The 16,097-nt window shown below is 42.1% G+C and overlaps 1 protein-coding gene across 11 annotated transcripts in view; it reads left to right on the plus strand.

The window, feature by feature from the left end:
* The window catches only part of CLEC16A (C-type lectin domain containing 16A), a 1,646,984-nt gene that overhangs the window by 526,767 nt on the left and 1,104,120 nt on the right, over positions 1-16,097 (plus strand). For all 11 annotated transcript variants that reach the window (XM_073591184.1, XM_073591186.1, XM_073591185.1 and 8 more), the window contains one exon: positions 12,034-12,087. In XM_073591184.1, coding sequence (XP_073447285.1) covers positions 12,034-12,087 — 54 coding nt within the window. The remainder of the gene's footprint in view (positions 1-12,033; positions 12,088-16,097) is intronic.

The raw sequence follows: 16,097 nt of genomic DNA on the forward strand, positions 1-16,097 counted from the left end.
CCGTGACCTTCTTGCGCGCTCCCTAAGATAAGTGCTCCTCAGGCCACCAATTTTGGTTTTTAAATAGGGAATGTTTGCTGTGGGGACCACCGGCTTCACCAACTCTAGCAGTTTCTCCAGCGCTGCCTGCCTCTTTTGTTTATTGTTGTAATGAGGATGTCTCACCTGCCACAGACAGGGCAGCTCCCTGTATTTGTCTATGAACAGGGGGAGGAAATTGTGGTCGTTGAACCCATCCATTTTCTCTGCAAGTCACAACACAAGATAAACCCTAAGGTCAGGCCAAACTCTCCTAATCTTGTTACAATATAGGCTTCAATTTCGAAGCAGTATAGGCTCAAGTTTAGATCTTACCTTCGTTATCACAATCGGCGCTTTCGATGCTCCTTCCTCCGCTCACAGATCATACGTAATACGCACGCGTGTTACGCTTTATACACACTGCGCATGTGTGTAACTCCGCCCGCCCGTGACGTTCTTTCTAGTCTATTCCCCGCCCCTTTTCGTTCTGCGCAGTGGGGGAAGAGCACATGGCAGATACACAGCAGGTGCGTGCTAATTGTAGCAACGAGGAGGAGGAAAGCCTGGAGCCTGAAACGTCTGGATCCAGAAGGAGATTTAAGGCCTCAAATATGTCCTTTGGGGAGATGTTGGAGATGGTGGACATCCTGAAGAGGGCCGACTATGAGGGGAAGTATGGACCTTACCCCAACCCCAATGTCCGAAAGGCCAAGATAATGGCGAAAGTGGTCAAGAGTCTGCACCGGCATTTTGGGGTACGACGATCGAAAGATCAGCTCAGGAAGCGGTGGTCGGACCTGAAATTACGAGAACATGAGCAGTTTAGAAAGATCCGGAGAGTGCTGCAAAAAAGTAAGTAGTTGTCCTGTTTTCCTATTCTTTATGTTTCTTACGTTCGTGCTGCTCCATGTGCTTTTCTTACAAGTCTACATTTTTAAATGGCAAATTTCATGTTCATTGGTACATTATTCGTTCGTATCAAACATTTTTCTTTCGGCCTATAAAACACCATTAGGCCATATGCATTGGGCCACAATTTTTACGCCCTACTTGTCAGAAACTATTTTGGTTGGTTAGATGGCTTTGTTACTAGAATGAAAGGCAAACTAGATTCTGTGTAAGGAGAGGACACTGAGCAGCTGTTTTCACATCTGGACACTGGAGCACTAGTGTGGGACACAAGAACACCATTTTTATTAGGGGGGGGCACACAGGTGCTCCAGTGTATACTATAGGGGGTGCTCCATCTGTGAAGCTTGCACCAAACAGGTAAAGTATTGAAGCTTGACAAAGGACACTGAAAATGCCACATTTTGGAACTCTGCCAAAATAGACAATTGTACCCCACTTCCAAGCAATGTTTTATAATTATAGTTCTGCCATCAAATCACTGTGTGCTAAGTATAGCATTTTTGTTTGACATAGGGGAGAAAAGACTCGGAGGACACCCCTCATCTGAGGAGAACACAGACCCCCCACCTCTGGAAGAAGGTGAAATCCCACCAACCCAAGAAGAGCAGGAGGAGGAAGATGATGTGGTGGAAATTGTCACCACAACAGGTGAGTGTCTGCAACCACAGGCTCAGGTAAGAGATGGATGCCGGCATATTTTTGATACCTTTTTTTTTGGGTTTCTCTCTTTTTAGGTGATCGTGATGTTGTGGATCCAGATCCTTTCACATCGGAAAGTGCCCAGATCCTGATCGGGGAGATCATGGGGTGTAATTTAGAATTGGAAAACCTCAATAAAAACATCAATGATGTTATTCAAAAATATAAAAACATGATTGATGTTTTGGGGCGAGTTTAAAACCCCTCCCGATCTCTTTGTTTTTTTGTGTGCTCCAATGTTCAAAATGTTTGAAAGATTTGTCTAAAAGCCTAATTTGGAGGATGCACACAGTGTGCCAACATGTGCTATCTGCCTTCACGGGAGATCAGTGGATGCGTTTGGGGGTGCAACCCCTTCCTCAATAATAAAGTAGCTGAGAGGAAGGGGTTTCTCCCCCCAAACACGTCCCTTGATCCCCCGTGATGGCAGCTAGCACATGTTGACATTGGAAAATTTGTGTGCATCTTCCAAATTTGGCGCTTCCTGGGGTGACTTCACCCCATCTGAACGCAAGATCAAACACAGTTCCTAAATACTCATGTCTGATATTGCCTTCAAGTTCTACCAAATGTGAACTTTTCAAGATTTGTGTCTTTCTTGTTGGTTTTACACATGCCTGTTTTAGCTTAAATGGACATTTATCTGTTTGATAATGCTACCCCAAAAATTGTTATACCACAAACATGTTGTTTTGTTAGAAAAACCTTTTCTAAATGCACATGTGATTGTGCAGGTATTAAAGAGATTGTTAAGCAAGAATGTGTGGATTATTGTGTCAACGCTCAAACACTTTGTTGGTGATGTAATTGCTGTTTTCTGTGAAAATGGGGGTTATTTCCTAAGGGCAAATCCTCTTTGCACTACAAGTGCAGTTTCAGTGCACTTGTAGTGCAAAGTGTCTTTGCCTTTAGTAAATAACACCCAACAGTGCTTTGTATAAGGTTACACAATCACACCATTTTCTGGACTCAACACATTTCTGTCAGGGTCAGTTAAAACAAACACAAGCAGTAAATGTCCACAAAGATTTTCTTTTTTTTGCTTTTTTATTTGATAAAGGCTTCACAAATTTGCTGGCATATTGATGGCCCCCCTACCCGCAAAGAACTCCAGGTATCGTAACCGGACATCACGGGCACTCAGGGAGGGCAAGCCAGGACGGCCACTTTCAAGCGCCGTCAGTGTTGTTTAATGGATCATCCCGGCCTCAGGCCCAACTGAGCCAGCATAGTTGGCGGAATGTTTGCGTAAAAAGTTATGGAGAATACAGCACGCCAGGATTATATGATTAAGTTTATACTCCGCCATATGGATGGGTGTCAGAAATAGGCGGAACCGGCTGGCCAGGATTCCAAATGTGTTCTCCACCACTCTTCTGGCTCTTGCCAGCCGGTAATTAAAAACCCTGTGTTCCAGGGTGAGGGTCCTCATAGGGAATGGCCGCATAAGATGGTCCCCCAGCGCAAACGCTTAATCAGCAACGAAGACGAATGGGAGTCCTTCCACATTGTCCTCTGGAGGTGGCAAGTCTGCCATTCTGGAGAAGCCTGTAGAACTCCGTCTGGGAGATGACTCCACCATCGGACATCCGGCCATTCTTCCCCACATCTACATACAAGAAGTTGTAATTAGCCGACACTACCGCCAACATCACAATACTATTGAACCCCTTATAGTTGAAATAGTACGACCCCGAGTTGAGTGGTGGGACGATGTGGACGTGTTTCCCATCAATTGCCCCTCCGCAGTTAGGAAAGTCCCACCGCTCTGCAAAGTGGGAGGCCACAGTCTGCCGTTCCTGTGGCGTGGAAGGAAACTGTTGAGGAAAACAAAAATAAATTAATATTTTTGCACATAAACATGGCAAGCAGATTAGACACAACCTCCAGATAGCATTTATTAAGGGGAATTTAACAACACCAAAGTATAAGGTACAGCTATCATATCCCCCCCCCCCCCCTCTCATGGGCCATTTCTAACATTATGGGGGGTGGGGAAATGTTGGACAGGTAACCCTCTCCACTTCATTGAGAGATGAATGCCTAAATAGAGGGTATTACTTGGAACAGCCCCTTTTTAGTTACACTATTGGCAGCCCACTGGACAGGTAAGAAGTGTCCTAATACAAAGATCTAAATACACACTGTACACATTTGAGGACATTTGGACATTCTGCTATTACCTGTCAAGATAATAATAGGATATAAAAAGTTTAAACAGTACCATTTGAAAGTATACAGGCAGGCCCTTGCACTACATGCTTTGGGGAATTCATCCATAAATCTGACCACAAAAGAGATGGGTATAGTGTGTATGGGTTTGACAAAGTCAGCAGATAGATGATTGAGGATAGATAGAGAATTGGGATCAGCTGACTTCGCAGTTGGGGGGAGGGAGGGTTACTAAAAATGATTTGGGGACACCACAAAAAAAAGCCTCTGGCACTCTGCCTGAATTTAAAGCACAAATCACATTTCTAAACATTTTAGGGGGTGTTTTAGGGGGTGTTTGGGGTAAAGCACTACTATGGAGCTGACAAAATACATTGTTAAGTGACTACATGAGGTGAATATAGGGCAGGAGAACATGCTGGGGAGGTTATTGAAGGCCAATCTGTATGAAGGACCTAAAAAATTAATTACATAAAAATCCAGCATGCGTGAGGACAAAGGGGACATTCACAGCATATTACAATCATGGTAATTAGGGAATGAGGAAAGAAATACTATACATTATCAAACATTCAATACAATAAAATGTGATATTAAAGGATAAAAATCTTACCTTCATATACTCCTTCTGCAGGACCTGTATGATGGCAGAACAAGTCTCTGGGATTATGATACCCAGAGCCTGGGGGGAGATGCCTGTCGAGAACTTGAGGTCCTGCAGGCTTCTCCCTGTCGCCAAGTACCGCAGGGTAGCGACGAGCCTCTGCTCCGGAGTAATGGCTTGCCTCATGCAGGTATCCTGCCTGCTGATATAGGGGGTCAGCGAAGCCAGCAGACGGTGAAACACGGGGTCCGTCATCCTGAGAAAGTTCCTGAAATCATCAGGATTATTCTCACGGATCTCACGGAGCAAAGGCATATGAGAGAACTGGTCACGCTGAAGCAACCAATTCTTGGTCCATGAACTCCTCCCCACCCTGTTCATGGACTGGACTTGTGTCAAGGTCAGGACCCCAACACCAAGCCCCCGCACAGCACGAACTCTACGAGGAATACATATACGCAACATGGCTAGAAAACGGTCAGCTGCTCAGAACGAAGTAACAGAATGCACTGAAGAACAGCAAGGCCTGTGAAGAGCGACCTGAAAAACAGTAACGAACGAACAAGAACACAATGACTACTTAAAGTCGCGCAGAACTTGCTTGCACGCGCTGAAGAGCAGATACAAACCCACAAGCACAAACTGAACCGCAGAAAACGGTCTGAAAGCCACGAGTCTGAAAAAGCGCGAATCGTCTCTCACCAAACTTTTACTAACACGAGATTAGCAAAAGGAGCCCAAAGGGTGCCGCGCTTGGTTCTGAACTGGCCTTTTCTAGTCTCGTCGTACGTGCTTGACGTCACCGCGTTGTTGGCAATCGGAAATTCCGACAACTTTGTGCGACCGTGTGTACGCAAAACAAGTTTGAGCCAACATCCGTCGGAAAAAATCCTAGGATTTTTTTTAGTCGGAATGTCCGAACAAAGTCCGACCGTGTGTACGGGGCATTAGAGTAAGTACCGCATCTGTAGTTTATCATCTAATTTTATTCATTTAATTTCTTTTTTACACACACCTAAGACCTGGACCTATCCAGTTGATAAAGTTATATTTCTTGTGCGAAGATTGTTTTTTTATTGATTACCCACAACATCATATTGATTTTATTTGCTGCTCTATTCCACATTTTGCATGCTAGTTGCACCTTTTTTTATTTTTTATTGCGATCCAGTAATTTGTTGGCCTTTGTTGGTGATTTTATCTGTTTACTATGTATTTATCTGTTCTCTATGTATTTATTGCTCAACTGTTCATTTATCTACTTCACCGCTGTAATAGAACGTTCTCAGTACACACCACAACTATTATGCTGTGTGGACTTTTCTAACGGTCCAGCACTAAGACCCAGCGTTATCCACCACTTCACTATATACTGTGTGTGTGTGTGTGTGTGTATATATATATATATATATATATATATATATATATATATATATATATATATAGATACAGTATGTGTGTGATAAATATATATATCCTCTTCCCCAGTTCACCAGCCTGATGAAAGAGCACGCTTGCTTAGGACCGTCATGGCACATGACGTCCCGGCGATATCATTGCGCACATGCTACAGGCCATCTTGGTTTCCCTCCCAGACGACTTCCCCGTGGTCTTCACAGAGCAGCAGTAGACCCTGCTGGTCCTCCTGGTGGACGTCCAGCGCTGACATCCTGGTTTTCTCCACTAATGATAAGCCTTTTTATTTCACTCAGAATGTGAGTTGCCCCTTGTTGTTTACCTTTTAATAAACTGCCCAAAGTGTCTGCAATTTAGAGGTTCTTTTCTCTCTCTTGTCAGTTTTCGCAACTTTTGATGTTGCCACTAACTTCCTCCAGTCTTTAAGTGTTCATGTGTTTAGACACTCAAGCACCCCCTGCTGGCAAAAATTGCTGCTGGACACTTCCCCATGTCTAGGAAAGCTAGTTAACCTGCTCAGTGAATTTGGGAGTTGCCTGTGCAGACCTTTTAGAGTAATGGATCTCAGACTGCTGTACCTAATGCTTTCTGATTCAGTTTTGATAGCATTTGTTGAGCTTTCTTGTCGATTTTGGTTTTGATAGCATTTTAAAATTCCAAATCTTAACTACCTTTTGTCTGTTTCTCAGATGATCAGAATACCCTGACCTTTTACATAAAGCACCTTTTTATTGGGTACCCAGGTGTAACCACGATCTTGCCTGCCATTTTTTGTATTGTGCTTCGCTTCTACCAGCAGTCACCAGTTTTCATATCAAGTGTAACTAAGGGCCTTACCTTGGGAGCCATCTTCAGCAAAAGCCTGTCATTCCTTGTGGAGTGTTCTGGTGAACACCAGGCAGTTCCCTAGATCCACCTGTGTTTCAGTTCTTGTTAGAGCCTACATGCGATTGGATTTGTTTTTGACACAAAGAATCCATTACCTCCATAAAATGTATTTAAACATGCAATTGGAGTACTTTGCGAAAGTATGGTCTGTTATTACCATAAATATGGACCAATTATTACCACATGCGAGGGATAAAGGGTCTGATTGGAGAAAACCTTAAAGCTCTAAAGATAGCTTCCAGAGAACTGTATTTTATAATAATCTGTTTTCCAACCTGTTTGAGTTCTGTTGCAGTACACATGCAGTGTATGTTTATTCCTTGATTTAGGTGAACATAGAGTTAAAGAAAGATAAAAACACAAAACAAAAATTAAAATAATTTTGTGATGATGCTTGCTGCCACAAAATGCAATCTTCAAAAACACAAAAAAGCTGCTGCAATCACTAGATGTGTTCCCACATAAAATATGACTAAGAAATAACGTGCTTGCACTTTTACTGTAAATATACTCCTTGCTACTCCAACAATTAACTCACCCACACCATAAATATTGTACAAATCAAATATATTCCACCTCTCACAAATTGGTAAACACTGATCCTTTAGCAATACAACAGTAAGGTGCAATGTGCTTCAAATATTGATGGTGATACAAAAATGTTATATAAAAGTGCAATGTGCTAAAAATAAAAATGATGATAGCTTAAATCAATACACAAATAATAAAAATATAGAAAACTATATTCCAATGAATATGTAATATAGTGCAGTTCCACCAGTGAAATTGTCAGAAAAAATTCTGATTAAACAGTCCATATAGAGTGGTGTGATATTCAGTTCAATCACTCTCCATGCTCCACCTCAAACTGAACCGTGCTCCATCAGGTGCAATACACATCTTGATAGCGGACCAGTTTATATGTATCCAAAAAGCTTAAACATAATTTATTTGGCTGGAGTTAAACTTAAAAAATGTACCTGTTCTGACTTGCATACAAATTCAACTTAATAACAAACCAACAGACCCTATCTCGTATGTAACCGCGGACTGCCTGTATAGGTCAATATAGCATGTATATGGGATAATCCTCAATAAAGACAATATCACACCACTCTATTTGGACTGTTTTTAATGTGAACTTTGTTCTGACCATTTTACTGGTGAAACTGCACTATATTGCATTTTTATTGGAATATAGTTTTTATATTTCTATTATTCACGTATTGATTTAAACTATTATCATTTTTACTTTTAGCACATTGCACTTTTATATAACATTTTTATATTACCATCAATATTTGAAGCACATTGCACCTTATTGTTGTATTGCTAAATGATCCCAGTTTACCAATTTGGGAGAGGAGGAATATTCCTCTTTATAGAGTTGTGTGGATTTAGTCCCTGTTACGGTTTATTTGATTTGTACAACATTTATGGTGTTGGTAAGTTAATTTATGTTGAAGTAGCAAGGATTATATTTACAGTAGCAGCAAAAGCACATTTCTTTCTTTTACAAAACAAAAATGAATTTCACAGTCCATACTGACCTAATGATTTCATCAAATTTTAAAGTATATGTGAACCTTGTAAAACAACCCATTCAGTTTAAAATTGAAACGAAAGGAAAAACATTTGTGCATAGATATAAATAAATAACATCTATCTATCATTACAGCTGCAAGTCTTTTTGAAGGCTGTCTCTACCAGCTTTGCACATCTAGGGAGTGAATTTTTTTCCCATTCTTTGCAAAATAGCGCAAGCTCTGTCATATTGGATAGAGAGCGTCTGTGAAAGCAATTTTCAAGTCTTTCCACATATTCTCAGTTGGATTTAGGTCTGGACTTGGACTGGGCCATTCTAGCACATGGATATGCTTAGATCTAAACCGTTCCATTGTAGCTCTGGCTGTATGTTTAAGGTCATGGTTCTGCTGGAAGGTGAACCTCTGCCCCAGTCAAGTCTTTTGCAGACTCTAACCATTTTTTTTTTCTGAGATTGCTCTGTATTTGGCTCCATCCATCTTCCCATAAACTCTGAAACAGCTTCCCTGTCCCTGCTGAAGAAAAGCATCCCCACATGACGCTACCACCACCGTATTTCACAGTGGGGATGGTGTGTTCAGGGTAATGTGCAGTGTTTTCTGCCACACATAGCATTTCGATTTTAGGCCAAAAAGTTCAATTTAGATCTCATCTGACCAGAGCACTTTCTTCCACATGTTTGCTGTATCCCCCACATGGCTCCTCACAAACTGCAAACAGGACGACTTATGGGTTTCTTTCAACAATGGCTTTCTTCCATAAAGGCCAGATTTGTGGCATGCACAAGTAATAGTTGTCCTGTGCACAGATTCTCCCACCTGAGCTGTGGATCTCTGCAGCTCCTCCAGTGTTACTGTGGGCCTCCTGGCTGCTTCTCTGATTAATGCTCTCCTTGCCCTGCCTGTCAGTTTAGGTTGATGGCCATTTCTTGGTAGGTATGCAGTTGTGCCATACTCTTTCCATTTTTGTATGATGTCTTGAACAGTGCTTCATGAGATGCTCAAGGCTTGGGATATTTTTTTTTATAACCTAACCCTGCTTTAAACCTCTCCACAACTTTATCCCTGACCTACCTGGTGTGTTTTTTGGCCTTTATGATGCAGTTTTTTCACTAACAAACCTCTGAGGGCTTCACGGAACAGCTGTATTTATACTGAGATTAAATTGCACACACATATGGACTCTATTTATTAATTAGGTGGATCCTGAAGGCAATTGGCTCCACTAGATTTTAGTTAGGGGTATCAGAGTAAAGGGGGCTGAATACAAATGTACGCCACACTTTCAGATATGTATTTGTAAAAAAATTGAAAACCATTCATCATTTTCTTTCAACTTTACAATTATGTGCCACTTGGTATTGGTCTATCACATAAAATCCCAATAAACTACATGTACGTTTTTGGTTGTAACATGACAAAATGTGGAAAATTTTACAGGATATGAACACTTTTTCAAGGCACTGTGTGTATATATAAAATATATGTGGCCACGTAATGAATGGGCTGCTGTACCTGCGCAAACACGACCTGCACTAGTGTGAGAATCGAGCCTTAGGGGATCGTGTCAGCACACGTCTTGGCCATTGAAGGACAGGCAGACTGTTCACCCAGCACAGCCATGAAACTGACCATGCTGGGATGGATGTGCTCTCATGCCTAGCATGGTCAGTTTGAAATAGGAAAGCAGGATAACCAGAGATTTCATGCAAAGGAAGCAATGCAAAGAGAACAGGATACCTTTTAACACAAGTACATGGTACAACAGACACATACCAGGAATGTGGAGTGTTGTGGTAGCATATTCTTTTAAGCATAAAGAAAATGGTCCAGTCACTCACCCTTCATAACCTGCATACCTTCTGTATTATCCTTAAGGATACTTTCTATGTTGTCTTAGCTGCTGTGAGTTATCTTGTAGCTAATGTGCAGTATTTGCTGCAGGTGTTTGTTTCACTCTGCTTATTTGCAGAATGAGCAGAGAAAAAAAAGATATTGATGAAAAAGTAGTAATGGGTAAACACTGCTTTATATGTTGGTCTCTGCCTATTCATATTGATTAAGGGTTGGGAACCAGTATTAGTGTCAAAAGCAGGAGAGTAGAAAAGGTTGAATCTCTCTTGCAGTAACTTCTATGTTCTGGGTGCAGAAAGTGTTAAGCAAAGCGCTTGTAGCCGCCTTCATTATGCTGCAGAGAAAGTGAGGGGGTAGTGAAAAGTTCAATGATTCTTCCTTACAGGTCCCCTGCTCTTGTTCATGCACACAAAGCCTGTGGTCAAGTTAAGGTTTTACATGGGGTAGCATTACTGACCTCTGCAGCTTTATGAAGAATGTGAGCAGCACATCTTCGCTTATCATGTACTATACTGACAGTGGGGTCGATTTAAAGTGGAGTTCCACCCAAAACTGGAACTTTTTTGCTTTAAGGACTCCTGACCCCCTGACATTTCACATTTGAAATGTCGTTTTTTTTTGGGGGGGGGGGTAGTGGGTACCATGTTTGGACAGGTACCCAGCTCCCACTTCCACTCGAGCCACCTAGGTGACTCAAGCGGAAGTTCTCCTCTCCCACCCCCTCCCTGCAATCTTCTGGGACACATCACAGGTCCCAGAAGGTTGCACGGCCATTCACTGCCCCGCGGCGTGACTCGCGCATGCTCACCTTGCTGTGAAGCCACAAGCTGTCACAGCCAGGTGCCCACACTAGTGATGCATTGCTGGACTGTGGGACAGCTGAGTGTGTGTTTATTAAGGCTGGGACGCTTTAATAAAACTGGAGCCTGCAAAATCTGGTGCAGATGTGCACGATAGCCAATTGGCTTCTAATTTAAAGTGGAATTCCACCCAAAAACAAAGAAGGCATTACTGTGCTTTAAATAATATAAAAAAAAAATAAAAATTTGGACATTTTTTTTTTTTATTTACCTCTTAATGCCTGTTGCTATGTGGTCCCTTGAAATCTTCCTCCTTTCTCTCCTAGGCTCCTTATGTCACTTCCCTCGGCGCCTCCGCTCGCTACTGCTCCTGGGAGACGTGTGTCATCATTTCCCAGGAGTCAGTGGGCAGCGTTGAGGACTTTGTTGCCATCACAACGGGGCGCGCACTTCCAACGCCACCACCCGTTGTGATGGTAACCTAGTAGTTGACGGCGCAGCAAGAATGACTCAATGTGCATGCGCAAGATCGGGGAGAGAATGGGCAGTGCATGCTGGTTGCTTAGCAGCACCGTATCCCGGAACAGGATGCTTGTGGGCTTCACATGCCCACAAGCAAAAAGAAAACGGCCACCACTGCATTTTTGAAGTTCTTTTAACAGATGAAACCGGACATCGAGGGACAAATTATACAGAAGACGTGAGTGTTACAATGTCATTGTAAATGCTTGTGAAAGGTTTAAAAAAAAAAACAACTTATTGATTGTAGTTGGAACTCCGCTTTAAGCTTGTTCAGTTAAGATTTGAAAATAAAACCTGGAAGCTGATTGATTTGTATGCAGAGCTGCACCAGTTTTTGTGCTCTTCAGTTTTAGTAAATCGGCCCCAATCTGTTTTCGATGCAGTTGCCCATTGTGAAGGTGGTAGCTGCATAGGGATAAAGCACTGTTTATTAAGGTACAATAAGGAGGAGAGGGCCTCAGGTAAAGATTTTGTAGCTGCTCCACGGTGTCTTTCATGGCATGTTTTGCACATTCTACCTTTACATTCTGCGCTGTGATGCAATATATTTCTCAGTAATTCTAGTTTAATAAATTGAATGCCCTTGTTTTTTTAACTTTAGGCAACAGAACGTCCAAGAATAAGTCCTCAAGTTGCTCTGTACCTCTTATCACAGGTAAGCTTAATCTAAATAAAGCTGATTGAAAAAATTAGACAGTCTAGAGGACAAGAAGACGACCTCTGATTGGAACTTGTATACACAGTTGGGTTGGTATTACTCACATATTCCTTTACAATTGTTATAATGCTTGTCTGTACTGTTTCCAAGTCCAGGAAATATTTTCTTTCTGTAGTGTTGTTTTTGTATATGCAGTATAGTAAAACATGTATGATTCCTACAACTTTTGTGCAAGCCCTTTCGTGTAAGAGAGAAATTCACTGCACAGAGAAAAGTGTATGTAGCTCCTGATTAATCTATATGCATTCTATTATATATAGTCACTATATGTCCAAAAAAATTGGAACGCCTGCCTTTACACACACATAAACTTTAATGGCATCCCAGTCTTGGTCTGTAAGGTTCAATATTGAGTTGACCCACCCTTTGCAGCTTTAACAGCTTCAACTCTTCTGGGAAGGCTGTCCACAAAGTTTAGGAGTGTGTCTCTGGGAATGTTTGACCATTCTTCCAGAAGCGCATTTGTGATGTCAGGCACTGATGTGGATGAGAAGGCCTGGCTCGCAGTCTCCACTCCAATTTATCCCAAAGGTGTTCTATCGGGTTGAGGTCAGGACTCTGTGCCAGTTAAGTTCCTCTACCCCAAACTCGCTCATCCATGTCTTTATTGACCTTGCTTTGTGCACTGGTGCGCAGTCATGTTGGAACAGGAAGGGGCCATCCCCAAACTGTTACCACAAAGTTGGAAGCAAGAAATTGTCTAAAATGTCTTGGTATGCTCATGCCTTAAGAGCTCCCTTCACTGGAACTAAGGGGCCAAGCCCAACCCCTGAAAAACAACCCTACACCATAATCCCCCCTCCACCAAATGATTTGGAGGGGTGGCCCAATACTTTTGGCAATATAGTGTGGATGAGCGAGTTTGGGGTGGCCTGCACAAAGTACTGACCTCAACCCGATAGAAAACCTTTGAGATGAATTGGTGTGGAGACTGCGAGGACAGCCTTCCCAGAAGAGTTACATAGTTACAAAATAGTTGAGGTTGAAAAAAGACACAAGTCCATCAAGTCCAACCTATGTGTGTGATTATGTGTCAGTATTACATTATATATCCCTGTATGTTGCCTTCATTCAGGTGCTTATCTAATAGTTTCTTGAAGCTATCAATGCTCCCCGCTGAGACCACCGCCTTTGGAAGGGAATTCCACATCCTTGCCGCTCTTACAGTAAAGAACTCTCTACGTAGTTTAAGGTTAAACCTCTTTTCTAATTTTAATGAGTGGCCGCGAGTCTTGTTAAACTCTCTTCTGCGAAAAAGTTTTATTTCTATTGTAGGGTCACCAGTATGGTATTTGTATATTGAAATCATATCGCCTCTCAAGCGTCTCTTCTCCAGAGAGAATAAGTTCAGTGCTTGCAACCTTTCCTCATAACTAAGATCCTCCAGACCCTTTATTAGCTTTGTTGCCCTTCTTTGTACTCGCTCCATTTCCAGTACATCCTTCCTGAGGACTGGTGCCCAGAACTGGACAGCATACTCCAGGAGTTGAAGCTGTTATAGCTGCAAAAAGTGGGCCAACTCAATATTGAACCCTATGGACTAAGACTGGGATGCTATTACAGTGTGTGTGTGTGTGTGTATGTATGTGTGTGTATATGTATATATATATATATATATATATATATATATATATATATATTGCCTGTACCTCCGATACCAGCAAGTAGTTAAACTTGAGACAGGAAGCTCAATGAACTATCACAGCGATCTAACAGTGTTGTGGTAGTCCACAAAGGCTGTCAGACTTTGTAGTTTTCCCATTCACAGAACACTATGAATGGATGATGTGGCTGGAGCAGAACTAGCTACCGCCAGCTATCAGAACGGGCATCAGGGGGGAGTGGGGGCTGTGCATATGTAACACGTTACAACTTACACCCTGAATATGGGTGTAACATGTTACAAAAGGTGAACTTATCCTTTAACAAAACTGATTTAGCCACATCTTGAGTATGTGGTTTAGTTTTGGTAACCAGTCCTCAGGACAGATGTGTTTGAACTGGAGAGACTCCAGAGAAGGGCAACAAAGCTAAGGACCTCTGTTATGAGAAATGCCTACAAATATTATATGTAATCTTTCCTGAGAAGAGGCGGTTGAGAGATAAAGTATGCAGATCTTTGAATGATGTCTCTAGCATTGGAAAGGGTGGGGGGGGGGGGGGGGGCATTAGTGGTATTAAGCCTAAAACCAAAAATGTAATATATTGCAGTTTACCATTCATTCTATATGGTGTCTCCCTTTGTTTTTTAAACTTTTTTCCCCACTGTTTTCACCTGGTGATCTGGTCAGTGTGCCTCCATTCTGGACAAATGAGCACAAAGGCCATGGCAGACAGCAGCTTTGTTAGTCTGGTGGAGAGGGTAGTGTTAAATGTATATAGAATGTATGACTGCGCTTAAGACAGTATGTAGGTCTGCAGCCCCCCTAAAGAAGCTCCCTAAGGGGTGCTTCGGAACTGAGTAGATATATAAGAGAAAGGGGTGACGGCGCTCCCTATACTTGGTTGGGTGAGTGAATAAAAAAGAAATAAACAATTAAATTAAACATAATACCAAATAATAACTATATTAAAGACCAATGTGCTGGCTTCACGGCGGAGATACTCCACCTTTTTTAAGGTTATGTGTATAACCAGGGGTGCCAATACATATATTACAGGGTGTGTAATTATTTTACTAGTGGTAATGGTATTATGTGAATACACTCTCAGTTTTAAAAGATATATATTATACTAAGTAAAGTCTCTGAGTACCAACCAATATAACTCATATATGTGTAAACTAATCAGTGTACAGTGCAATATACAGTGATAAATTGATGATTTCCATACGTGAATTTAAACAGATAACAACGAAAAATGCCCATAAACCACCATACGATTGACCAGTGCAATAAATGGTATACAACTACCAGGTTAAAAGTCCATGGGTATGTTCAAAAAATTATTAGTCCATAATTGGTGTATATAAATATCTTCAAAACCGGTGATGAAACTTGTCAAAGAAACCGTGACTTGAGTGCTCTGAATATCCGTAGTGACTGAGTGCTCCCCCTCAAGGATCCCCACTCACCAGATCCATTCACCCCAAAAGGGGCACTGCGCATATGAATATAGCCTCCGTGATCTCCTTGTCAGCGCGGTCGTTGGAGTTCCAGGGGTGATCCTCAGCATTCATAGGGGAGTAAAGCTTGATCCCTCATATACAAAAGAAAAAATAGTGGACTCCCATAGTGTAGTAAACGAGATAACATTTTTTTTATTGCAACGTAAAAAATCTTCCAATAAAAACCTTCAGTCCAGCAGCAACTGGCTAATGGTATTCCAGCAGGCAAGTACCAAAATTTTAAATATTGTACTTCCAGCTTTGGTATAGCAAGGAAATTGCTACACCAAACAAGTATGAGAAAGCAAATTGTAAAAAATATAAAAAAACAGCCTGTGATGCTTGGTGGAAGTGAGACCGCTTGTTTGCACTCTACCTGCGTTCCACGGCCCGATTCCAGAAATGACGTAGCGTGCGTGGCGCCGTCGTACGTGTTTCGTCATAGACGTCCTCAGCGACGGTGCCCGCACGCCACGCACCACGTCATTTAATAGGGAAGCAGCCATATCGGTACCGCCCCTCATGAACGAAGGCACCTATCATTGCTGGGGGAGCACATTGCAATGCCTTCTATCCTTAAGGCTTCTATCTCTAAGTGATTCTTTCTACAAGTGATATGCACTTCAATCCCTGCTTCAAGTTCTGCCTCACCTGATCATTCCTTCTCTGTCTCTTTACAGGTTTGTGTCAGCTCAACCACATCTTCCACCGTTAACTGAAATTGGGATCTGCCTGCTGTCTGTGTGTGTGTGTGTCGTTGGTATGTGTCAGCTCAACCACATCTTCCACCGTTAACTGAAATTGGGATCTGCCTGCTGTCTGTGTGTGTGTGTGTCTCTTT

This window comes from Aquarana catesbeiana, linkage group LG06 (assembly GCF_042186555.1).
Source record: "Aquarana catesbeiana isolate 2022-GZ linkage group LG06, ASM4218655v1, whole genome shotgun sequence".
NCBI classification, from domain to species: Eukaryota; Metazoa; Chordata; class Amphibia; order Anura; family Ranidae; genus Aquarana; species Aquarana catesbeiana.